This window comes from Lentinula edodes, assembly GCF_021015755.1.
Source record: "Lentinula edodes strain Le(Bin) 0899 ss11 chromosome Unknown C8R40scaffold_41, whole genome shotgun sequence".
In the NCBI taxonomy this organism is placed as follows: domain Eukaryota; kingdom Fungi; phylum Basidiomycota; class Agaricomycetes; order Agaricales; family Omphalotaceae; genus Lentinula; species Lentinula edodes.
This window is the reverse complement of record NW_025764347.1, coordinates 178,594-201,252: the sequence shown is the minus strand read 5'-3', so window position 1 is coordinate 201,252 and position 22,659 is coordinate 178,594. Positions and strand designations below refer to the sequence as shown.

The 22,659-nt window shown below is 45.2% G+C and overlaps 9 protein-coding genes and 1 non-coding gene across 10 annotated transcripts; 7 read left to right on the top strand and 3 right to left on the bottom strand.

The window, feature by feature from the left end:
• Positions 1-1,626: 1,626 nt before the first annotated feature.
• C8R40DRAFT_1072904 (uncharacterized protein) lies at positions 1,627-2,219 on the top strand (the record flags this gene model as incomplete). Its single annotated transcript, XM_046226508.1, has 3 exons — positions 1,627-1,963; positions 2,039-2,092; positions 2,155-2,219. 3 exons carry the CDS (start codon positions 1,627-1,629, stop codon positions 2,217-2,219), a joined length of 456 nt encoding a protein of 151 aa, XP_046081996.1.
• Positions 2,220-2,242: 23 nt separating this feature from the next.
• Positions 2,243-3,396, bottom strand: C8R40DRAFT_1124347 (kinase-like domain-containing protein). The gene is made up of 2 exons (XM_046228932.1): positions 3,363-3,396; positions 2,243-3,309 (listed from the first exon to the last, which is right to left on the bottom strand). Exon 2 carries the CDS (start codon positions 2,948-2,950, stop codon positions 2,660-2,662), a length of 291 nt encoding a protein of 96 aa, XP_046081995.1. The 5' UTR covers positions 2,951-3,309; positions 3,363-3,396; the 3' UTR covers positions 2,243-2,659.
• A 948-nt stretch (positions 3,397-4,344) lies between these two features.
• C8R40DRAFT_1055648 (cytochrome P450) lies at positions 4,345-6,771 on the top strand (the record flags this gene model as incomplete). Its single annotated transcript, XM_046225015.1, has 14 exons — positions 4,345-4,471; positions 4,525-4,590; positions 4,651-4,759; positions 4,821-4,847; positions 4,967-5,037; positions 5,095-5,206; positions 5,271-5,406; positions 5,462-5,590; positions 5,649-5,763; positions 5,821-6,005; positions 6,095-6,225; positions 6,279-6,410; positions 6,479-6,625; positions 6,678-6,771. The coding sequence occupies 14 exons, from the start codon at positions 4,345-4,347 to the stop codon at positions 6,769-6,771; spliced, it is 1,581 nt and encodes a 526-aa protein (XP_046081994.1).
• Positions 6,772-6,895: 124 nt separating this feature from the next.
• Positions 6,896-7,693, top strand: C8R40DRAFT_614563 (IGR protein motif-domain-containing protein). Its single transcript, XM_046235645.1, has 5 exons — positions 6,896-7,056; positions 7,116-7,263; positions 7,325-7,414; positions 7,467-7,575; positions 7,627-7,693. The coding sequence occupies exons 1-4, from the start codon at positions 6,936-6,938 to the stop codon at positions 7,534-7,536; spliced, it is 429 nt and encodes a 142-aa protein (XP_046081993.1). The 5' UTR covers positions 6,896-6,935; the 3' UTR covers positions 7,537-7,575; positions 7,627-7,693.
• Positions 7,694-7,807: 114 nt separating this feature from the next.
• Positions 7,808-9,324, bottom strand: C8R40DRAFT_1072901 (uncharacterized protein; the record flags this gene model as incomplete). The annotated part of the gene is made up of 2 exons (XM_046226507.1): positions 7,808-8,798; positions 8,864-9,324. 2 exons carry the CDS (start codon positions 9,322-9,324, stop codon positions 7,808-7,810), a joined length of 1,452 nt encoding a protein of 483 aa, XP_046081992.1.
• A 591-nt stretch (positions 9,325-9,915) lies between these two features.
• Positions 9,916-11,502, top strand: C8R40DRAFT_614387 (SMAD/FHA domain-containing protein). The gene is made up of 5 exons (XM_046235644.1): positions 9,916-10,586; positions 10,642-10,752; positions 10,805-10,856; positions 10,917-11,011; positions 11,084-11,502. Exons 1-5 carry the CDS (start codon positions 10,055-10,057, stop codon positions 11,140-11,142), a joined length of 849 nt encoding a protein of 282 aa, XP_046081991.1. The 5' UTR covers positions 9,916-10,054; the 3' UTR covers positions 11,143-11,502.
• On the bottom strand, positions 11,302-13,436 carry C8R40DRAFT_1055751 (cytochrome P450; the record flags this gene model as incomplete). Its single annotated transcript, XM_046225025.1, has 12 exons — positions 11,302-11,491; positions 11,557-11,693; positions 11,749-11,855; positions 11,911-12,147; positions 12,210-12,327; positions 12,386-12,515; positions 12,564-12,640; positions 12,700-12,719; positions 12,775-12,864; positions 12,927-13,083; positions 13,144-13,272; positions 13,320-13,436. The coding sequence occupies 12 exons, from the start codon at positions 13,434-13,436 to the stop codon at positions 11,302-11,304; spliced, it is 1,509 nt and encodes a 502-aa protein (XP_046081990.1).
• An 899-nt stretch (positions 13,437-14,335) lies between these two features.
• C8R40DRAFT_1175126 (uncharacterized protein) lies at positions 14,336-16,068 on the top strand (the record flags this gene model as incomplete). The annotated part of the gene is made up of 8 exons (XM_046232283.1): positions 14,336-14,405; positions 14,462-14,593; positions 14,652-14,768; positions 14,823-14,942; positions 15,004-15,091; positions 15,145-15,243; positions 15,301-15,406; positions 15,463-16,068. 8 exons carry the CDS (start codon positions 14,336-14,338, stop codon positions 16,066-16,068), a joined length of 1,338 nt encoding a protein of 445 aa, XP_046081989.1.
• A 501-nt stretch (positions 16,069-16,569) lies between these two features.
• On the top strand, positions 16,570-19,529 carry C8R40DRAFT_1124318 (uncharacterized protein). The gene is made up of 4 exons (XM_046228931.1): positions 16,570-16,847; positions 16,900-16,971; positions 17,022-17,495; positions 17,550-19,529. The coding sequence occupies exons 1-4, from the start codon at positions 16,722-16,724 to the stop codon at positions 19,245-19,247; spliced, it is 2,370 nt and encodes a 789-aa protein (XP_046081988.1). The 5' UTR covers positions 16,570-16,721; the 3' UTR covers positions 19,248-19,529.
• A 350-nt stretch (positions 19,530-19,879) lies between these two features.
• C8R40DRAFT_t217 lies at positions 19,880-19,953 on the top strand. Its single transcript has one exon. It is a non-coding gene; the product is annotated as a tRNA-Ile (tRNA).
• The last annotated feature ends 2,706 nt before the right edge of the window (positions 19,954-22,659 follow it).

The following is a 22,659-nucleotide window of genomic DNA, read 5'->3' as shown; positions in this document are numbered from 1 at the left end:
CTCAAGCCTTGAAGCTTGAGGGACCAAGCCACTACCGAGCTTCGAGGAACCGGAAGCGCGCGGAATTCCAGAGTAGTGACCGATCATATATTCATGCAAGACCTTGCAAGACTCAGCATGATAGCACTTGTTATATCTGTCTCAGGTGGCGCCCGGGACGTATCCAAAGGAGAGGTATGTCGTTAATAAGTTCATCTTCTCATTGCGAAGCATGTTCACGTACTACGTCAGATTACTAGACTGCTATTGACTACCTTTGTCGTGGGCATACTTCTCAGAACATATACAAAGGTTACAGTGTAGCAGCAGTGGTGTACGGTTATCTGGATGCATTCGAAATCTGATCGCTCCCAGTTCAATGACCCCGATTCTGTACACTTTCACAAAATCTATCGGTCGTTCAGGGAAAGCCCGACCGCGCACGGCATTGAATATCGGCTCCAACTCAGTTGTATCCCCGTTCCATAACGTCGATCAACCGTGAACTTACAACACCCATCTGAACCTCGAGATTCCAGGAACTCGGAATTTCCTCACAAAGGTGCCTCGAGAAAAGGCAGACGGTTTACGTCGCATTTCTGTATTATCCGAGTCATTACAGTATGTTTTTTTATCTTTAGAACTTCGATTATCACCATCTCAAAAGTCAGCGTGGCATTTGAATAAATGAGAGGGGGTACGCCTTCATCACCATATGTCTGAAAGGAGTATGGGAGAAGATGAGAAGTCGGTGTTGACAACGTTTAATATTCAAAGATATACAGAACATATCAGGTCCTTTTCGCCTTGGACTATGAATGGAACACCTTAAACCAGATGCAAGAATTTCGGTTGCATTCTCGAGCTCATAGATGCTGAACCGGAGTCCGGACAACGTCTCCTCAGGCTCCTATCTTTGTATAACTTTTTGCTTATCTCCACCACAAATGGTCTTCCCCTGGTTTATGCTGTTAGCCACCCGAATCTTGACTGACGTTAGACACTAAGCTATTATACCTGGAGTCAAAGATAGACGCATCCTCCAAAGTGGCGATATATGCTAACGATATTCACGTACAAGGCAAACGAAATATGTTCCTACTTATGTTATGTCACGTACCAGGTTCAGGGAAAGCCTTACCTGAGCCTTACCCTCCCAAGGACAAGGGAAGAAGGCTTACTTTTGCGGGAGTCGAAACGCTGCATGGTCACTCATGCGCGGCCTTGAAATGCGTTATCAGATCCTGTCACATAGACCCATTCGTCATTTCAGGATGAAATGAGGAGCTTAGTGTCAATGATCGATTCGATTCGAGGGGCGCAGATGCGAAGAGAACAATGGATGAGAGGTTATCCCGAAAAGTAGTCGATCAAGCCGCTGGAGCGCGGTAGTAGCACAATGCTATATCAAGTTCAGGGTTGACATTGAGTGTTTCCTGAGTTGACATGGTTGGAGACCTCTGCAACGACCTTCAGTCAGGGTGTGCATCATCAAGTGAGAGACGGAGTCTATGTGAGAGAGATACAGGCAACAGCAGGCAACTTGAGAGCATTTCTGATCACGACTCAAGCTTCTTGAACTTGTTTGTTCTATCGTCGTACCTCTAATATTCCTCGAGAAGCAGTCAGTGACTTTGTCGAATTACAATGGTTTCAGACACGAACCATCAACCTGCCTCATTGACCTCGACTGCCGAAACCCCAGAAAACCCACGTAGTCATCCAGAGAAAGCCTCTGCACCATCATCTGTCTCTTCAGTACAAGGAATCCAAAACCAGTTCGCAATTATGAAGCAGTTGTTGCGAGACCAACTTGATAATTGTCGAGAGCAGGTGTCACTTTTAGAAGAGCAGGAGCGAAAAAATGAGCAGATTCGGATTGAAAAGGAAGTGCAGAGAGACGAAATGAAGAACTTTTTGCACGGCGCCCTGGAAGCGCAAAAAGAACTGTCGGCCGTCTCCAGTGAAATGGCCAAGTCTGAAGGTTCGTCCTGGGTTCTCTTTGTTGTATGCCGAGCCCTGATTAGAGCAGCGGAAGACTTAGAAACAATTCGTGTAGTCCTCGAAGAGAACCATTACGTTCAAATGGCTGATATAAAGGCTCACTTAGAAGGTGCGTTGTACCTTGTTGCACGAATACTGTTACTCAGGACTGGCGATTGAAATTTCTCGCAGGGAACGTGAACTATAAGCGACAGAAACAGGAAGAACTGAAAGAGACCTTGCAGACGCGGTCCTAAAGGCCAAGGTCTATGAATTCAGATAATTTATAGTACATTGTCTATGTACATGCTAGGATAGGATAGGATAGGATATAGATTAATGTAGATAGCCGCCAGGATAGAAACATAATGAACGTAAAACCAGTGAAAGTCCAACATCCAACTAAAGACGAATCATGATTTCGACTCCCTCGCAGCAACCTCACAATTCTTCACCACCCATTGAATCTTGACTTTACTAGCTAGAGGAAGACGTTCGTGCGGTTCGAAACGGAGGAGCCGAGAACAGAGTGAGAACGGCCGAAGCCATCATGACAAACAGACTAGCAAACTTTTCCTATGAAATCCTTAGCATCCGCCGAAAACCCGTCAGGAAACTTGGATTCAACTCGGGCAATCCTACGCATGGAGCCTGACAAATTGCAAATAGTTTGATGTCACAGTTATATAGTACGCACCTACTCTGTCGATTTTTGTCCTCGAACGGCGGACTTCTGTTCAAGAATTCGTACATTAACACTCAGGGCCCAATGATCTACCCATTTCCCATGTTCTTTCCTGAGAACCATCTCAGGGGGCAAGTAGTCTGGCGTTCCACATAGCGTTTTCCTGCGGTCCCCTAGTGCATGCACACTCCAACCAAAATCAGCCATCTTGAGCTTCCCATTGAGTGAGAGAAGTAGGTTTTCCGGTCTGATATCGCGATGAATGACTTGTTTTCCATGGAGATAGGAAAGCGCATCGGCCATCTGGTAAACAATGCGGATTTACGGGGAGAAAAACAACGTTTTTTGATGAGTTGGCAATAAAGCTCCCCCTGACCAGCAAATTCTAGCATGAGAAAAACACGTTGGGAGTCACGGAAATAGCCATGAAGGCGTAGGACGTTAGGGTGGCGAAGGTGCATTTGCATCTCGATTTCACGCCGTAGTTGGCATTTACAACCATCCCTCATGAGCTCAGCTTAATAGAGCGTTATAGGCGCAAGGATGTATTGAGGCGGGGCTTTTGTGCGGACCATCTAGACGCGACCATGTTTTCCTTTTCCCAATAGTCGTCCAATCAAGAAACAATGTAAAGACCTCGTCGCAGTCAATTTTGAGATATCATAAAAAACCAAGGTCTTAGATCGAGGGTCAAGGAAGAAGAACAACTACATACAGCGCACTGGATTCCAGAGCAAGGTCGGGTGCATCTTGCGGAGAAACATGCTCATGATGAGTAATGAACATCTGAATCCAAACCACCATCGTACTTCCCAATATCGGGTCCCTCAGCATCATATTGTAAAGCCTTTGTAACCAAAAAGATTGTTCATAGATGCAGGCTGTGTCTTCGTTGAGGAACTATTGTCTCTGGTGTCTCCAACCTTGGAGGCTTCGCCGTTGGTTTCGCAGAAGCCACCTTTGGTCGGGAAATATCAAGGGCAGCGTATTTTGCGAGCAGTCTGGCAACTTGCTCTTTGATGATCATAGTCGGTTTTGGATCGTTCAGGTTGGAGAGTTTGTTCATCAACTTACTGGTAGAGTTAAGCTAGAAAGTGTTAACTAGAAACAGCTGGAAACATACATGTCCAGTATCACGTGGTCGCATTTTCAACGGTCAGTCGAACATCGTGTATATCGTCAGTCTGGTAAGGTCTGGTACTCGAGACTAATCACAGTCTCCCAAAGTTTATAATCTCTTGACACTTTTGAACCAAGGAACTAAGATCGGCCGGTAAACTATTGCCCTTTGCGCTTAGTTGGGCTTTTAGTCCTGGGGCTAAAAATTTCTGGGGTTGAAATCCTTGCTTTCACCAATTTTCACCAACGAGTCAATAATAGCTATTCTTTGCTCTACATGTCATAAAAACTTCAGGTAAGCACTTATATTAGCACGATTGGCTTCATTTAATTCCTCGCCGAGGAAGCTCGCCGCGCAGATAGATATCTTGTAATCGTCTCAGACATCAATTAATAACCTGCTAGAAGCCATAGTTGCGCGCTACCTACATATACTCGAGCATAAGCTCCGAGTCCGATATCCCCCACTCCAGCTCTATTCGGCAGATCCTCGCTTGGGTAGACCCCCAGTTCACGTATAAAAATGCATTGGCTTTCTTAAATCAAACCTTCGTCTCTTCGAAGCGCTAATTACTCAAATGTCACCTTTTCAAAATTTCCTCTTTTTATGCTGGAGTACAAGTCTCATTGCCATGTACTTATTCCGGCGCTTCAATAAGAACTCGAAATCGCTACCTCCTGGCCCTTTGTCGTTACCTTGGATAGGTTTGTTACCGTTCAATATCAACTTACTAACTTGTACTCAAAAGTTTTTATAGGCAACATAAAATGTCTGTTTTCAAGGCCTAATTGGATCACGTATACAGAATGGTATCGGACATATGGTGGGTACTACGTAGAGTGAGATTTTCTGCGATTTCGTTTGATTTATTGTACTGAACCAGAATCTGACATTGTCCACGTCAATATCGCCGGGAACTCGATCATTATCCTCAACACATTAGAGGCGGCGATGGAGCTGCTTGAACAGAGGTCAAGTATTTACTCCAGCCGGTGAGATTCCATGAGCTAGCTTCGTTTTTGTGGATAGGACTTTGATCATCCTGGTTGTTAGGCCCACGTTGCGGATGCTTAACGACCTGTGAGTAACCGCCGAGCTCTTTCGCCATTTTCTGTCTCTAAATGTCGTTCTTATACAGGTTAGGGTCAGTGACAATTGTTCCTCTCTCTTTTTGACAACTTAAACTTAGCCTCGCAAAGATGGGAATGGTCTTTCATCTCTATGCCATACGGTCAAAAATGGAACGCTCAACGGAAATTATTCGTTAACAGTAAGCACTACCTGCTTTTTCGAGTGCCATACAATCACTGTAACATCGTGCTTGCAGTGTTCAATGCAAATAATCCTGAACATCATGAGCCTCAAGAACTCAAATCAACTCGGCTTTTCCTTCTCAAACTTTATGAAAAACCTGAAGATTTTGTTCACCTTCTACGCAAGTGAGTTTGTCATAGAGCCTCATTTGCTTCTGTGCGTCTCATCTCTGATTAATATATGTGATAGGATGGGTGGCTCGACCATACTATCCGTCATCTACGGATACGATGTCGGTGCCGTGCAAGATTCTGCTCACACCGAAAACGCTGAACAAGGAGCGGATGGATTCATGCAAACATTCATGCCGGGTTCATTCCTCGTGGTGAGTATTACGTTCTCATGTTCGTTGTCTTCCGTTATTTACTGTGTACGTCCAGGACTACATACCGTGGATGAGATATATCCCTTCATGGTTTCCTGGTGCATCTTTCCAGTGTCGGGCTCAGGTTTGGAAAGAAGCCATGGAGAAATTATTGCATGGACCGTTCGATGAAATGAGAAATTCCGTGAGCATCACGAGTTGTGATTTCTGTCTGAAGACAAGTTACGATACTATAGGAAAAGTTTGAGGAAGGTTTGCAATCTTGTTTCGTTTCTCGGTGTATGGGAAAGCTCAGCGGTGATTCGAACATCGACCAAGAATGGGTTATTAAACAGACCGCAGGTTCGATGTACCTTGGTGGGTTCCATTTTCTCCTCAAGTACGAGTCCGACAAGCTTGCTTAAAAATTCGTAGCTGGTACTGATACCACAGTCAATACCCTTTGGAGTTTTTTTCTTGCCATGACAAAATATCCTGAATGCCAGAAAAAAGCGCAGGAAGAGTTAGATCGAGTTGTGGGAGCCAAACGTTTACCAGATTTTGATGATAGAAATAGCTTGCCTTATATTCAGGCAATTGTTTATGAAGTAATGAGGCAAGTTCCTCTATCCAGGGTTTGAAAACCACATTCTCATGCGGAAGTTTTGTTCTGTACCAGGTGGCAGCCCATTAGCCCTGGTAGTGAGAGTTTTGTCTCTTTTCAAGTTATTGCCTTCCGACTCAATACGTATCCATAGGTCTTCCACATTTTTCTTCCGAAGAAGATGTGTATGACGGATATCGCATTCCAAAGGGATCGATAGTCATTGCAAATGTCTGGTCAGTTTAATGTGAACATGAATCGAAGCATACGTTTGATTCACTGATACCAGGGCCATGTTACACGAAGAAAAGATATACACGGATCCATATATCTTCAATCCCGATCGCTACATTCGACTTGCCGATGGACAACTCGACCATGATGTGATAAAACCTCTGGCTGGTTTTGGTTTTGGCAGGCGGTACGCAAGCTTCGCGATAAATATATGCTGAATGGATGTTCATCTATGTTCATTCTTCCGCGGCGTAGGGTGTGTCCTGGAAAACACATGGCTTTTTCTGCAACCTGGATCGCTGTTGCATCTATCTTATCGGTGTTCAATATTTCAAAAGCCCTTGATGCAGATGGTGATATCATCGAGCCTTCTATGGAGTATGACACCTCAACGTTGCAAAAGTGAGGAATGATCATTCGAATCATTGAATTGCAATGACCAGATTCATGACAGCCGTCCACGCCCATTCAAGTGTTCAATCAAATTACGGTCCCCTGAACGCCTCCATGTAATGCAAACGGACGTTGACTTTGTTGAGGGTAAATGAGCATCATGTAAATAGGTGATCCAATGTAAGAAAAACCACAGGAAACAGCTTACAAGTGAAAGTGACACAGTGGAACCTAGCTACTTTACGTAGTAGTTGAATATCTTGTAGGAAGGGAAAGAAGCGCCCGGCGATTGAATGAACATTTTTTTGTTTTCACGTCCATGTTCGGCCTCGTCACCTCGTCCACCAGAGCCTTTCGTCCCTGTTCAACAACATTACTCCCATATTTGACCCGCTCGTTTGTTAATAGAGCGCTGACAAAGCCCGTTCCACCAACAACCGGTGTGCTATATACTCTCGGATTCTTCACATCCAACTTATTCTTAATCGGTCATGTACAGAGACAATTACTACGCCAAATGACTTTCTCAAGAGTATAGGCCGCTCGATGGACACGAAAATGACTTCTGCACCAGAGTCATGGGATGATTTCTGGCGGACATCCGGGCTAGACATGCGGAAAGTTGGGCTGAGCGTTCGGGACCGGAGGTAGGTAATCTTTATACAGGGTTATTCTTCTTCGGGAAACACTCAACATACCTATACGCAGATATGCGCTATGGTGTATGAGTAAATTCCGTCGAGGTCTTGCAGTGGAAGAATTCGCGCATGAGCCAAAGCCGAAGAAAACCGTCAGAGGGTACATAGGTTTCGCCCTTTCCAAATACATAATCAACTTTGATATTTCCTAGATGGGGACCTTCGGTACAGAACGGCAAACGTATACGCTCGAAGAGACCCAAGAATCTAAAACGTAAATGAAGCCTAGGGAATGTCCGCGAACTTTAGATTTGGTATATTGTGAGTGCGCATCCCATTTCGTTTTGTTCCATGAGTTTACTAGTGAAAAAGCTTCGTATCCATTGTTAGATAAAGATGATACATAAATGGAAGAACATATCATACTGAATTGAATGCGGATATATGAAATACAGAAGATTTTGGAAATGTAATATACATACGTGTAGTCCATTGGTAGAGGACCTGTCGAGCAAACGTGCTTAGTGAGTAAACCCTTCTATCTGACTATGGGTCAATCATCGCCTTCCTTCAACCCTTCCGCAATAATTCCACCGCACCGAACATTCGGATTCGCCATATGCCTTTTTAACGCGTCTCTCCGACTAAACGTCTGGCAGCAGCCCCCGACTCTCATGTGGTCATGAAACCAATATGGATCTGCATCATCACGGACCTTCCTCGAACCGTTCACTTCACACTTTACATTAAACTCATCTTTATCCTCGAGCCGAACACCTTTACACCACCAGCCTTTTGTCTTGTCCTCTCTATCTGGGCGTAAGTGTGTCTTCAAATGGCGCTGGTAATCAGGCATGCGTTTGTTCGACTGTTCCCATCCGCAAACAGGGCAGATGAAGTCACAAATTTCGACAGAAGTATTGGCAATGGCGTCGAGGAGAACAGGAGAGTCGGATTGCTCATTTCGAGACTCAGGAGCAATGCGTCGACGTTTGGGTGTGGAACGGGAAGATGTAGGTCGAGAAGATGTGGAGGAAGGACTGACGCCTTGTTTTCTCCTAGAAATACGATGACGAGAGACCGCTACTGTACGTCTTCGTCTACGACTCTTGGGAGCAAGTGGGGGAGATGGTGCATATTCGTCGTCATCGTCTGAGGCGTTATTCCTGTATTCGTCGTCGTCATCAGAAATTGTCGTAGCACGGGCTTTGGATGTGCGCTTAGAGGAGGTAGGAACACGTTTTCGTTTGGACACAGGTTGTAGTGGATTGATCATTGATGTCGCAGATAGGTTCATAGGAGGCGTAGGATCAACGGCAGCTTTATCGTAAATTTCCGTCGCAAGTACTGTGAAGGGACCAGGGGTGAATGCTCGATGAGGTAAAGTAGGAGAGTGGAATGGTGAGGTAAATTGAAGTGGATCTGAAGGAGCAAGTCGAGGAGAGGAAGCAGCGGGATAATCGGAAGCGAAGACAGCCACGCTGTCGTGTTCATGAACCGGTTGTGTAGGCTGTGGAATAAAGGGCGCATCTTCCGGTTCAACCCTTCCGTACGAACAGAAAGGATGTCAGAAAATCAAAGGCTCCTGCGTTCAAAACAGGTAACTTACGATACGTCTACAGGCAATTGTGGCTTAGCTGAGTATTCTCTCGGAGAAGGATTACAGTCAAGGATCATGAAATCGACATCAGAGTCCGATTCACTGGAATCCGAACTCGAGTCGTCGGATTGAGCGTACAACTCCTCGTCAGTCTCTCCGTCTGCATCTGCATCGCTGGATGAGGAACTCCCAGAAGAAAAATCAATAGGGCTTCCGGCCAAGAGAGGGTCTTTCGAGTAACTGATCTGTGCAGCTCGAGTGCTGGTATTGTTCTGGGTACGTTTTGACAGAGCAGTCGATGAGACGATACCTGACGACGAGGGCTCGTCCTCCCCCAGTTCCATCGCGTGCTGGCGAAGGAGATCGTCAAAGCTATCGAAGCTTCCGTTGCCAGAATTGTCGCGTTGGTTCTGTCGGATGGTATGGCAGAGGCTGGCCATAGAGTTTTTACGCGTCGTATCGAAGGACATGTTCACTGAGGAAATGAGTGTAGACAGAAGACTAATCGTCGTTCAAGCAATGGATGGAAACGGAAATTCGAGCGGGTCTAGTTATATACAAGAACTAAGAATGTTCCCTTTCATCTTTCCCCCTCCATTCCAATCAATAATCGTGTTTGTTCATTATCCCCGAAAGGAACTCAAGACCTTTTATTATCACCTCGTGTTCCTCTGCAAAGCGACAAACAATCAAGAGATAATGCCAAATCCGGAAGCCCACACAAAGCAAGATAGGTGCATACGTACCAGGAAAGAACAAAGAGCGTGCGAGCACCTTAATCCGACCTTTGGAAGAATATTTGGAAAATCCTTGATGCTATCTAAAGACAAATTAATGTACATAGCAATCAAAGGCACTGGAACGAGGATGACACGAGCCAAGAAGTCGCGTATGTCAATTCCCATGACTCGGAGTGAATGAATTCAGTATCTCCACTCATCGTGATTTCTGGCTCGTAAAATGTAACCTACTGTTTAGAATGCGTGCTAAGAAAGCATCCTGTTGAGCATATCATATCATATCCCTAGAACCCCAGTCTGCAGTGCCAGTTTGTGCTAGTTAGAGCAGGAACTTGGAAGATGGATAATTTTGCTAGTCGCAACCGCCGCCTGAGAAAATATTTTCTAAACGACTTCCATCAAATCTTATTTACTGATACAACTTAACCTCTTTCTGCCTCCTTTGTGCCCGAGAACATCCATGCCACGCGACTCTGACCGTGAATACTTCTCAAGATCTCGCCGGGCTCATAATGGCGTTGACCCACGGTCTAGGAACAGCCGCAGTGACTCTGGAAGGAAATACGATGATGGACCTTCACAACGAGGCGACAGAGGCTCAAACTATCGTCGGACTGAGGAAGCGCGCTACGGCTACGGAGAGGAAGAGCGGGAACGAGAACGCAGACGAGATAGAGAGCGCTATGACCGGGATGGAGACCATAACAGAGATAGAGACAGAGACTATCACGAATCTCAAAGGTCATCGAGGAGGCGTTCTGAATCACCACACTCACGATCATCTCGTCCTCGCTCTCGGAGTCGCTCAAAATCCCCCGTGAACAAAGCGAAACCGAATTTCGGTGCATCTGGTTTACTTGCAGCGGAAACCAACACAGTACAAAGTATCGATGGAAAAAATAGCACAGTCTTGAAATATAATGAACCTCCAGAAGCAAGAAAGCCAGTCTTGGGTTGGCGGCTGTATGTGTTCAAAGGTGAAGAGCAAGTTGGTGAGCATGCAGGTTTTCTCCAACACCGAATTTGTGCTAATGCACATCATGTCAGAATTACTGCATATCCAACGACAAAGTGCATATCTTATTGGTAGGGATCGTCTGGTAGCGGATATACCCATAGAGCACCCCTCGTGCTCCAAGCAGCACGCTGTAATCCAATGCAAGTTCTTTGCTTTGGATTATCTGTGATCTTGCCAACTCTGAACGTACAGATCGCCTGGTTCAAGAGAAGGACGAATTTGGTGGGGCTAAAGGTGTTGTAAAGTCAGAGTTTTCTTCGTCTCGCTGCTTAGGCTACGCATAAGCTCACCAGTCATTCATCAGGCCATTCATAATTGACCTTGAATCCACCAACGGTACCCATGTGAATGATAATAAAATACCCGCTTCCAGATATTACGAGCTCAAATTGAACGACGGTGAGTTCAGAACAGACAATCGTTCTCTAATGTTCTGCAATGGCATTATCCTGACCAACAAACCGTTTTCAGTAATCAAATTCGGTACTTCGAATCGTGAATATGTACTGCTACATGACGATGCCTCATAGTTCGTACAAGATTTATACCGGCATGGCCTTTATCCAGCGTCTCATCATGCATATGAACCAGCTATGTACACAATAGTGATCACATTGAACGAAATCATGCAAAATTTATATTTCGGGGTATTAATGTTTTGCTGGCAAATCGTTTATAGGAAACTCCAACTATGTGGTTGAAGCCGGTGTCGCACTTCTCTTTCGGAACATCACTTGCGCGAACCCGTTCGGACTGAGACTTGCTCCATTCCAATCCGGCTCAGGATATCCTCCATCACCTTCGAACTTGATATCATACGTGACTAGAATGTGCCCAACAAGTGCCTTGATCTCGTTGACTGCAAAAAATCGGCCAGGGCTACGTTTTCAACCATGCATATAAGTTACTCAGGGGATCTTCAGTCGCAAACTGGAGAAACTTACCACATGTGTCGTCCCCCGCCAAATAATCCAAACGACGGGTCTATTCCTACCATTTGATGCTTGATACCTTCACCCTCCATCTCCCGTTTGTTAGAGAATCGGAATGGTTTGAGTGTTTCCGGGTCCTCATAAAGAGCCTTAGGAACCGTATTAGTTGCTCGGATACTAGGGGCCACCAAAAGAGCAACTTACATCATCGTGGTGCATCCCATATGAAGCGACACTGACAATTGTACCGGCAGGAACGACAGTTCCGTTAGAAAAAGTGAAATCTCTGAGGACCATTCGGCTCATGGTAACTGGCAGAATATTCGTCAAGGTTGACGAAGCTCAAGAAAGAAAAGAAAGACGTACGTCCGCCCAAACCACTCAGTCTTGTTGTTTCCTTTAGAAAACTATCCAACTTCCACATCTTGCCCATCGCAGCCTTCGTCCATCCGAACTCCGCGACAGTAGATTCAATCTCTTCACGCAGAGGTTGGGCTAGGTGAGGATTGGCAGCGAGATAGAACAGGGCATTCGTAAACGTCTGGAGTGAAATCAAACTGATTATTCGTGTATAAAAGATACGCGAGATAAACTTACCATACTCTGTTAGCGTTAATATGTATCTGAAAGTCAGATTTTATACGCAAACGCAGTCTAGTTATTACGAACCGTAGTATGTATAGCAGCGAAATTGACAAGAAGAACGCGGGAAACAATGTTGTAGATTATATCCTTACGACGTTCGCCCTTTGCTTCATCTAAAAGCCAAGAGATCAGGTCGTTCTGAAAGTGCAATGGAAGTAAGTAGCGCAACCAACAAGCCATCTGCGAAAAGACTCACTGGCTTATCAGGCCAATCCGAAGATCCAAAATCGACCTCCTTCTGGAGTCGTTCCTTAATCAACGGCTCAATGTGTTTTGTGGCACGTTTGAGACAGGTGGGGACATCTGTCAGGAATTGACGAACGATACTAGCGAAAATTTCAGCGAAGGTTGACGAAGGATCATGCAATACAGACGGTTTGAGGACAGTCGGAAAACGTTGCAATGTTTTGGCACCGTTGAAAGCATCAATGGTGTATTCGATATTGAGATTCTGCGAAGGGTGACCGGGTAAATAACGAAACGAGCGCGTCTGAACGAAAGTCGACCAACGATGTAGTCTGGATCTCGGCCTGATATCCAAAGTCGTCATGAAGTGATTCCGCAGAAACGAAAAGGACAACATACACAAAGGCAAACCAACAAAGTATCGGTTGCTGGTACGAGAGACAATCTTCATCACAGTGTAAAGCATTGGCACTTTCATCCATTCCGTGTCTACGAAGTGTGAGGAGTTGATCCCTATGAAATGGAATGAAGAAGTGGGAAATGACTTTTACCTTTGGCAGGAATTTCATCTGCAAACGCAGCCCTGATCTCGTCCCGCAAGTCGTCGAATCGGGCGGCCAAATTTCGTGTGAGGGGTGTGCGCACAACCTCCACTTGGTAGGTGTCTACTCGAGCAGGCAGTCCCAGCGTGTAATCCGATTGCATGGTCTATGAGAGACGGATCAGAAAAAACTAACGTATGCGTATAACCTATAGACGCAGACGCACTTCTCCGACAGCCTCTATGAAGGAAAGATCAAGATCGCTGGCTTTCTTGATGTCTTCCATCATCTGCTTGCCCGAAACAATGACCTCCCACCGGTCAGGAAGTGGTACCTTGAATGCTTGTCCGGGAAACTAGAAGAATATCAACATACGCCTAGAATGTCGAGATTATCCCATACTTTGGTGTATCCCTCCTGAATGATTTCTCGAGCATGCATCTTGTATCTGCGAGCACTAAGATAGGATGAAAAGAGGCCTGAAGACCCCACGGTAGGTATGGCATTAAGCTGCGACATTTGAGACGGCATAAGAATCTGGTGGCTTCCGTAGTATGACGCGATACCGACCTTGTCCATTCGAGCCCGCCATTGCAAGAGCTTTGGGATCAAGAAGGTCGCAAGAAGGATGGCGCCCAAGGCAAGAGCCTGTGGTGAAAGCGAAAGAGTGGACATGGTGAGGAAAAGAAGGGTTCAATCGCGATATTTAAGGTTATGGATTTCCCTGGATTTCCCCAATAGATGCTTGGAAAATCATTTCGAGTGAATAGGAACTGAGAAAAGAATACCATGAATGTGGTGTCATTGGAAGAAGGTGGATTAGGTGCAAATTAGATGTAAGTCGAAATGACAAAGCGACGCCGACTTCCGACCCGCCTGCCGCAAACCGACCTCGCAACGTTCAGCTCAGAAATTCGGTAGGCGCGGATCCGGAGAGCTTCTGAGAGCGTTCGCCATAGTAATAACATGCTGGGCGATGTTTGAATCCATACGCTTAAGTTCCTCCGGACGACAGTGTCACATAGTAGCAACAAGTCGACGTCGCACTCGGCCCCTTCAAGAGCCTACAAGTTTACTTTCTTCCTGGCTGGAATACATCGGAATAAATATTCGTTCATTCAGAACAAGCCTCGGGGTTGAAGCTACGCTCGCGCACCAGCACCAATCATGACAAGAGCAGTCTACTAGACGTGAATCATGGCACCGAGCTTTCTTCCCGCCTAGTCCCTACCTTATCGTATCATATCATACGCAGAGATTTCCTCACTCTCACACAGATCTACACAAGAAAAGGGGGACATGAAATGACGGCCGTCGTTGTCTCGATCCCTCACTCAATCCTAGATGTCTAAGACCTTGCCCCTGGCATGGTGGTTTTTATACTCCTACCCTTCTTGCGTGATTGGTAACACCAATCGATGTCGACTGCAGCCACTAAGTTCTCATCTGAAGGTCTACAAGTGGTTGTATTTTTGGTTTTGTCTCTAGGTACGTTTCATAGCCATTCCAAACGAACATTCAGTCTGATCACTCCCTCGGTACAGGTCTCTGCCTTACCACCCATTGCCTTTCGCGCTCAGTTGCTACTGCTAAGCTGACGGCAGGTTCCAAGATATCCTGCGCCAGGTTGTTTTTATTGTTAGTGTTCGCAAGTTCGTGGCTTTTCGTATTCATTAGTGCGTAGAAAGATTTCCAAGCTATATACATCACTCAGTCGTTTAATTTTCTGCATAGATCAACTCCTGATTTTTGGGATCACCCTCCAGTTCAACGATACCACTTGCAAGGCCGCTGCACATGTATGTGCGGTTCTTTATGGCGTTAGCAAAGCCTTTATGTACCTCTTCCTTGGTGAGTCGTCATCTATATAATATTCAGCCCCCTCTCATCGTGCCGCCCCCTCAGCCGAGAAAGTGCACACTGTGTGGTCTACCGTCAACAGACGAAGGTTTTGCTCACCGCAGTACAAAATATGTTTCCTTTCCTTACTGTTGTATGCCCTGCCCGCAGTAGCATTGCTGTCAAGTACGCAGTTTGAACCCTTTATTACTTATGTGATCTGAACTGCACTTTTTAACGTTTTCAGACACCTTGCACAAGATTCGCGTAAATGATGGAGTTTGTGTACTCGAACTTGTCCATTATGCAGCGTACTACCTCGTTGCTTATGATATGTGAGTATAGTTCAATTTCCACTCCAGACATCATACTTACTTTCCGGTATCAGTTATGTCACTACATTGTTCACTGCGCTTTTTCTTTGGCCGCTTCTCGACCCTTCAAGAAGGAATCCGCTTATAAGAAGAATAGCATTACGAACTCTGTGGTGAGCATTTTCTATGCATCTCATATTTGATATTGACGCTCAATTCCTGGTTTTCAGTGCATCTATCATCGCACTTACTAGTTCGACAGCGAACGCTGTCATGTTTGTTCTCCTTAAAAATACCGAAGTAGGATGGGTCTGTTTCATTACTTGCGCTATCGATGTCAGTTGTCATCTGGTAATTTCGTATTCAACACTTATGGACTAACGGTCATTCAGGTAATAGTCAACTCGGTTACACTATTTTGGGTCTCCCATTATGGTTTGCAACATGACGAGCATGCGCGTGCTTGCTCAAGGTCGCAATCGGACGACGAATCAATCAGATTTAAGTCATTTATCACCACGCAGAATTCGAATAACTTGGAATCGAAATCGTCCGACGTTGCCGCTGAAATGACAGCGTCAGAACTACCCTTGGTACCTTTACGACCATTAGAAGTTCCCATTATCGACGTCAATGGAAATCAGCCGCAGATTGGTCACATTATCCATCACGATAAAGATTCCAAGGACGAAGAGTTCAATCACCATGCTTCTGACTTTTCACCGGTTTCTGGAAGTACCGATCCTGAGGCGGCGATTGTGGCAATTCGCACTGGCTCAGTGTATGTGGATGTGGATGCGGACGAGATAGACTCATTCACAGGTCCTGAATCGGTAGTTTTCGCATCGATGCCTCCAGTGACCCAAACCAATCATCGTGACCACACGCGTAATCGGTCCTTGAGTTCAAGCATAAGTTCGGTCAGCCTCCCGGTGCTCATAGTGCGAGGTCGCGTTCCAGATACGGGACCTTCAGCAATATTGTCTAGGAAACTGTAATAGACTTGTTATCATATCCTCACGACTTACTGTGACTGATTACAAGAACGCCATAGATTTTAATACTTAAAAATGCCATGCATGTATGTATGTATGTCAATCAGTACTTCATGTTGCCAGTGAAATCTACGATGTTATCGAAATTGTGAGGTCCCATCTACTAGGGAACACTCTAATGCACCCCAAGACATACCTGTTTCCTGAGTAGTTACAGTAGTCACACCGGGGGAGATATAAAGGTCATAGAGTGAAATAGGTCAGAGAGAGCAACAACGGCGTTCTCTGGGTGTATTCCCAGGCTTGTTACTGGTGTACAGGGTCTACTACACAGACTTGAACAAGGTTCGATTCTTTGCCATGTGCGGGCGCCATACGCATAAGAGTGAAGAAAGGCTCCAGGTCCTATGTAGCTGAGCGCTGGATACATCGGCCTTCGGACCGATATTCCGAAACGCCATCATTTCCAAGTCACATGGTCCTTCGGGCGCTTAATCATTTCCAAATTTCTCCTCCCGCGTCATCCAAAGTTATTACTCCTACATTTCTATACTCACCGGCTGGCGGGATACCATTGCACATATTCGAAATTTTACGCTTTCCATTTCCAGCGGACTCTAGGATTGGCGTAGCGTGCTTGGAACCATATTTGAGCAATGGCGATGGCGAACAGTAGTTCTGGAAAGAGAGGAAAAGATGCAGGACGAAGTACAGGGAAAGATCCGGCTCGGGAAGCGATAGAAACCTCCCTTTTGTCGTTTTCGAAAGAACTGTATCGGACGGTGAGTATCTAACTTATCAATTTGAACTATTATTGATGCCTCAACATTACAGCTCGACACGAAACAAGCTGAAATTCAGCGTTTGACAGAGACGTTGGAAAGAGCGGAAAATGACTCAAAGGAGGCGAGCCAATCTTCTTTCGCAACCGATACATTATCTTATATGTTCATTAGCTAACGACTTCCAACGCCACGCTTCAAACTATTTCAAATCGCCTCGCGTACACTATCGAATCACTCGCCAAATCAGAGGAACAACTCAAAGTTGTCAATGAATTACTCCTAGAGGCAAACGAAGCACGAAAATCCGTCGACGAGGCTCGTAAATCTGCCGAAGACTCGAAGAAAGATGCATTATCTCAGCGGGATTGGTTCAAATCTGAATTGGATAGGATAAGGATTGAGTGGAGTGCAAAATCATCCGAGTCACAGACCCTGTTAGACCAAACGAGGGTAGAGTTGAAGGATATAAAGTTCGAATTCAACAATGCCAAAGCAGAGAGCAAAGAAGCTTGTAACGAATTGGAAGCAATCCGTCTGGAGAAAGACACTGCACGAAACGAAAGAGATCAAGCAGTAAAGATGCTTCATCAGGCGCAATTGCAAACCGAAGAGTGGAAACGGGAATATGAGAAGCGGGAAGGAGAGGCATGTATATTGTCTTATATATCTATGTTCTCTGATACTCATAAGCATCACCAGGTTACTCATTTACACACCCAAATTGCTTATTGGAAAGACCAAGCGAAGAAGTGGCATGCGTTTGTCGTTGACTCGACACACAGACAAAGTAAAAAGATTAAATCTGAAAGTGCTATAGCCGCCGTGGCACCCCTTACACCTGCATCTGCGTCAGGCTATAGCTCGAGGCGAAGGGGAGTCGATGATGAAGAACAGAGCGAGGAAATTGAAGATGAGGATGATACAGACCCTGATTCTCCCATCGACTCTCAGCGTCGACGAAACCCTGTTGCTACCACTTTCGGCAACACTACCACACTTAGGCAGGGAGCAGGTGTGGATACATTCAACGCAACTGGGTCAGAGGGCAATTTTCAGACACCAAAGACACTTACGAGAACCCCGAAAAAGCCCTCCACGTCCGGGTTGACTTCAACAGCTAGAGCTAAAGCTGCTACTTCCACATCCTCCGCGCATCCTTCCTCTAGTTCAAAGCCTGCACTTAGTAGAAATGAGGTTCTATTGTCATCTAGAGCGCGCAGAAGAGACGAGGTTGGGACAAGCCATGATAACCGCGGCCGTCAGGAAGACGAAGTGCACAGCAGAGACTTAAATGATCCAGAGGATTCTCAAGGGGAGTACGAAAGAGATAAATCTCTGTCATCTCTCGTCTACCCAGCAGATCCTGACCGAGTTCTTCCTATCCCTCCAAGAACTCCTCACAATCCTCGAATACCTCGCATACGTCACGACACCCATCAGGCCTCCCATGATGATCGAATCACTCATCCCGTCATTGCTCCTACCTCTTCCACTTCAAAGGCAAAGGCCCCGCCCCGGAGCGTCATACATTCCCGTCTCATCCGCCCTGTCAGAGAATATCAATTTGTTGTTGATATTAAAGAAGAGGACGATGAACCGGGCGTAATTTCAGGAAGTTCTGGTGGTAAGGTGAACGGTCCTGTTCATCACACTAGTAACAGAGAAGTCTTCGAGGATGTATACGATGGCGAAATTGAGGACGATGAGCTAGAGGAACCAAGTGGCGATGACACTCAACCTACGCCCACTCGGGAAAGGGCCAAAAGGAAAGGAAAGGCACGGGCTACTGAGCGTGTGCTTGAACACCGATCGCAGAGTGCTTGGAATTTGTTCGACGATGAGCAGGTAGAGGATAGCGTTGGCGTAGAAGCAGAAACAGCCCCAGTCGTTGGTTCTTTGACTGGTATTGGATCTTCAAGTAAGAGACGTGGCCGAGAGTGTTCGAAAAAGACTGGAAGGGTGAAGAGTAGGGGTAAAAGTGATATTGACTCTTCCCGTTCACGTTCACGACTCAAACCGAAGCCGAAACATGTCGATGGGGACAACGATCTCGATGACGAAAACGATCCTAACTCGGAACATGGCGACGACGGCGACAATAAAGTCGAATATCATCGACCTATTCAGCGTACAAGACACCGAGCAAATCCATCCAGATTGTCTTCGCCTTCACTAGCGTCGTCAGAAGACGAACTAATGATCACTTCTAATGGTGTTGGTGGTATCGGGGATTCACCGAAGACCACAAGAACGGGTGCCTCGCGTACTCCACACCATGATCTGCACCATGATTCCTATTCCTCACATCCCTCGTCGTCAAAGAAACGCCCGCCCACTCCACTTACATCGAATACGTCCGATGGAGGCACGGCATCAAGAAAGAGGAGGAAGAGATGAAGAATTTATCCTGTCCTTTGCAGATTTAATCAAACCTGGGAAACTTCTTCCTTGCGCCTACATTCTTCCTGCTCCTCCTTCGACGTACTTCACCATTTGGTCTACATCCTGCCTCTTACGAACAATCTTATTCTTAACTTATTGCATCTCTCAACATCGCGTTATATATAGTATACATAAAATGATTAATTTAGACAGAAATCTTATTTTATCTGCAGAAAATCCTCTCATTTTCACTGCCTTTTGCGTCTGCGTAGGACTCCTCCTTTCCCTAAGTAGGCGTCCCCATATAAGGTAGAGCTCAAGCAAGACCCGCACACGTCAGGTGACTGTGACCCACTGCTATTTTGATCTACGAAAAAATTAATAGCAGTCTCATAAATCTGCCTTCTCGAAATCGGTTCGCGCAGAAAGTTTTGCATCCCTCTAGCAAAACTTTCCTTGCAAACCAATTTTCTATATATATGTCGATAAACGGCTGTTATTAATTTTTGAAGGTCATGTCACGCCGGTCAGGTGACATGTGCGGAACTTGCTTGAGCTCTACCTTAGATAAACAATACATACATATGAGAAGCACCGATTTTGACTTATTCGACAATTGATTATCTGGTGCTCATTCCTACTATATCGGCCGACTAGCTCAGTTGGTTAGAGCGTCGTGCTAATAACGCGAAGGTCTTGGGTTCGATCCCCACGTTGGCCAACTTTCCCTTTTTTTCCTTATCCGAAGTTTCACGGGACGCAAAAGCCATGGCAGTTCATTTGTGCATTACTATCGTGCCTGCCGGCTTTGAAAAGCCACCCGAGTTTGAAAATACATTTTGAAAGGTGTTCCCTTCATTTATAACTGCATATATCTATATCCAAGGAAACAGCTATGATTCATATAGTTGTGCATTTTTATTGAAGAAAAATGGTTGTGACGTCGTTCCACAAGCTTTGTAAATTGCAAAATCCAATTTTCAAACACTGGTGATTTCAGAGTCTTCATTGGCGGCATTGACATCACATTCATTGTCCATATATGTTGGGCATTATAAATAGGCAGTCAGCTTAAATGCATGCTATGCTATGTGTATGCCAAATCCAAAAGCAATCTGAGCCAATACAGGGCGTTTACAAAAGAATTTTCAAACTCTGGTGGCATGATAGTAAGGCATTCACTGCGGCATCTAGTTGTGACCAGTGACTGTCATGGACTGACAGGGGTCAGCGCCAGGCTGAAGTCATGATATGTGGTGTTTCACCATATTTTCATTTTTGTTGACTCTTTCTCAATATTGCATGTAAGGACACATTCCCTATGTGATTTAGTAGAGTAATATTCTTACAAATCATAAATATTATCTCATCATTTCAAAGAACTTCAGCTTTTCATCTCCAAGACCTGTATTGTTGGCTAGTGCAGCTTGAAGCACCTTGTCATGAAGTACATAGCCCCTATCATTTTCCTTTTCTCACCATCTCGACGCCCTTACTTGTACGATTACATCACTGTCAAATCCCATCAATTACTGATCCACCTGACCCCCATCATCAATTACTGATCCACCTGTTATGCTTCTCCTTCTACTGGCTTCCGCCACCTTCCTTGTTCCTAAATTGTACAGTATTACATTGTCATTTCTTGCAGATTGGATTATGTATATAAAGCCAATCCCTCACAGCCTGGTCCCTTATCTTGACCTCTCTGTCATTATCTGGGACCAGGTATGTGCTTACTTATTATTACCTATGACTACAATACTCAATATATTTCTGTCATTATCTGGGACCAGCTTGCCTCTGCTCCGCTTAGTCGCTCCACCTCACCACCTTGCTTAGTCACTCCGCTTTCCTGCTCCGCTAGTCACTCTGCCTCTGCCGCTTTGTGACATTAGGTCAAGATCCATTACTGCACTGACAGCCTACCGATAAGGTTGTCCTTGCAGGATCCGCATACATCACATCTTCTACACCCGTAGATCCTTCCGCTCTTACTGCTACAACAGACTGCTCCGCCCTCCAACACGCACTCGATCCCAGAGATCAACACCATGTCCATCAGATTGACAACACCTGGTACGGCTGTGACTCCCAGCCTTGCCCCCACGCGCTTTCCAATTCAGTCCAGAACCCATTCACTGCAGATGATATAACCTTCCTGCCAATCCCCCATCCCCGATTGCCCACTCCAATCATGTCTGACCCTGCTCAACCTGCTCAACCTACCCCTACACCACCCACTGCAAACGACCTCATGGCACAGCTTATTAAACAGGTAGCCAACCTAGCCACTGCCATGGAGGAATGTTCATCTGCTAGGTCAAGCATGAATAAACCTGAGGTATTCAAGGGAAAAGATAGCGCTGAGGTGCTAACGAGCTTGCCTCGTTCTTGTGTGAAAGAGAATGGAAGGAATCAAATGGGCACTCCAACCAACCAATCTAATACACAATATGCAAGTTCACTGCTATCAAATTTATTTAATAGCAAGGGGTAGCGTTGTCAAAGGTTCCGCAAAGCTTTGAGAGCTAGGGAAGAAGCTTTGATCAATCAATTTGAATCATTCTAAGGATTCAGTATATTCCTTTGATTAAGGTAGATTCAGCACTATTCGTGCTTTGATTGTATTGATATGGGTATATCAAGATTTGGGGGTTTGAATCAAAGTAAATTAAAACCGAAACACACAGACCCCTACAGAGGGCTAGAAATATGTGCAGGCACAACCACACAGCGTGATTTGCCCTTAAGACCAATGACTGATCCTAAGTTTGAAGAATACCCAACAACTGGATATACTTCTCGCAGTCACAAGGAGCAGAACACGACGTTCCTATACTCACAAGTGCCGGGCCCGAATGGCTGCTAGCAAAGAGGTTTCAGTCTGGCGGGAGTGTGTCTTTCCTTTTCACGGATTAGCACTGCAATGTCATCCCAAAATCACTTGTATTCCAGATACATTGGATCACTATTTATACATACAGGATATAGAGTCGCACAGTACAATTAATTTAATAAAATAGACGTTCGGAACCGCAAGGAAACTTCTACAATCGGTCAGATATCATTTAATTTGAATCTACACATCCTTATTTGGTCCATAATGGTTCCAAGATTCTAGTATACCTCCAAACATAGGTAGGTACTTCCATATTTATTTAATTTTAATTGTTTTGGAGAATGACTCGAATGGTGTTCAGCTGTCGTTGCTGTTCAACACTTAGTTCGATCATTTGTCACCTCGTCCAGAGGCAAATCAGCTCTCCTTAATTCTAATCCTATCAATCTGATTCATCTGGATTAAACTAATTGCTTTTCTCTTTCAATAGACACCCATTGTGCCTATACTCTATCAAGGGAGTTATGCATAGTATTCATTTAATTGTATTCTTCAATATTTTCTACGTCAGGGCTCTTTGACATT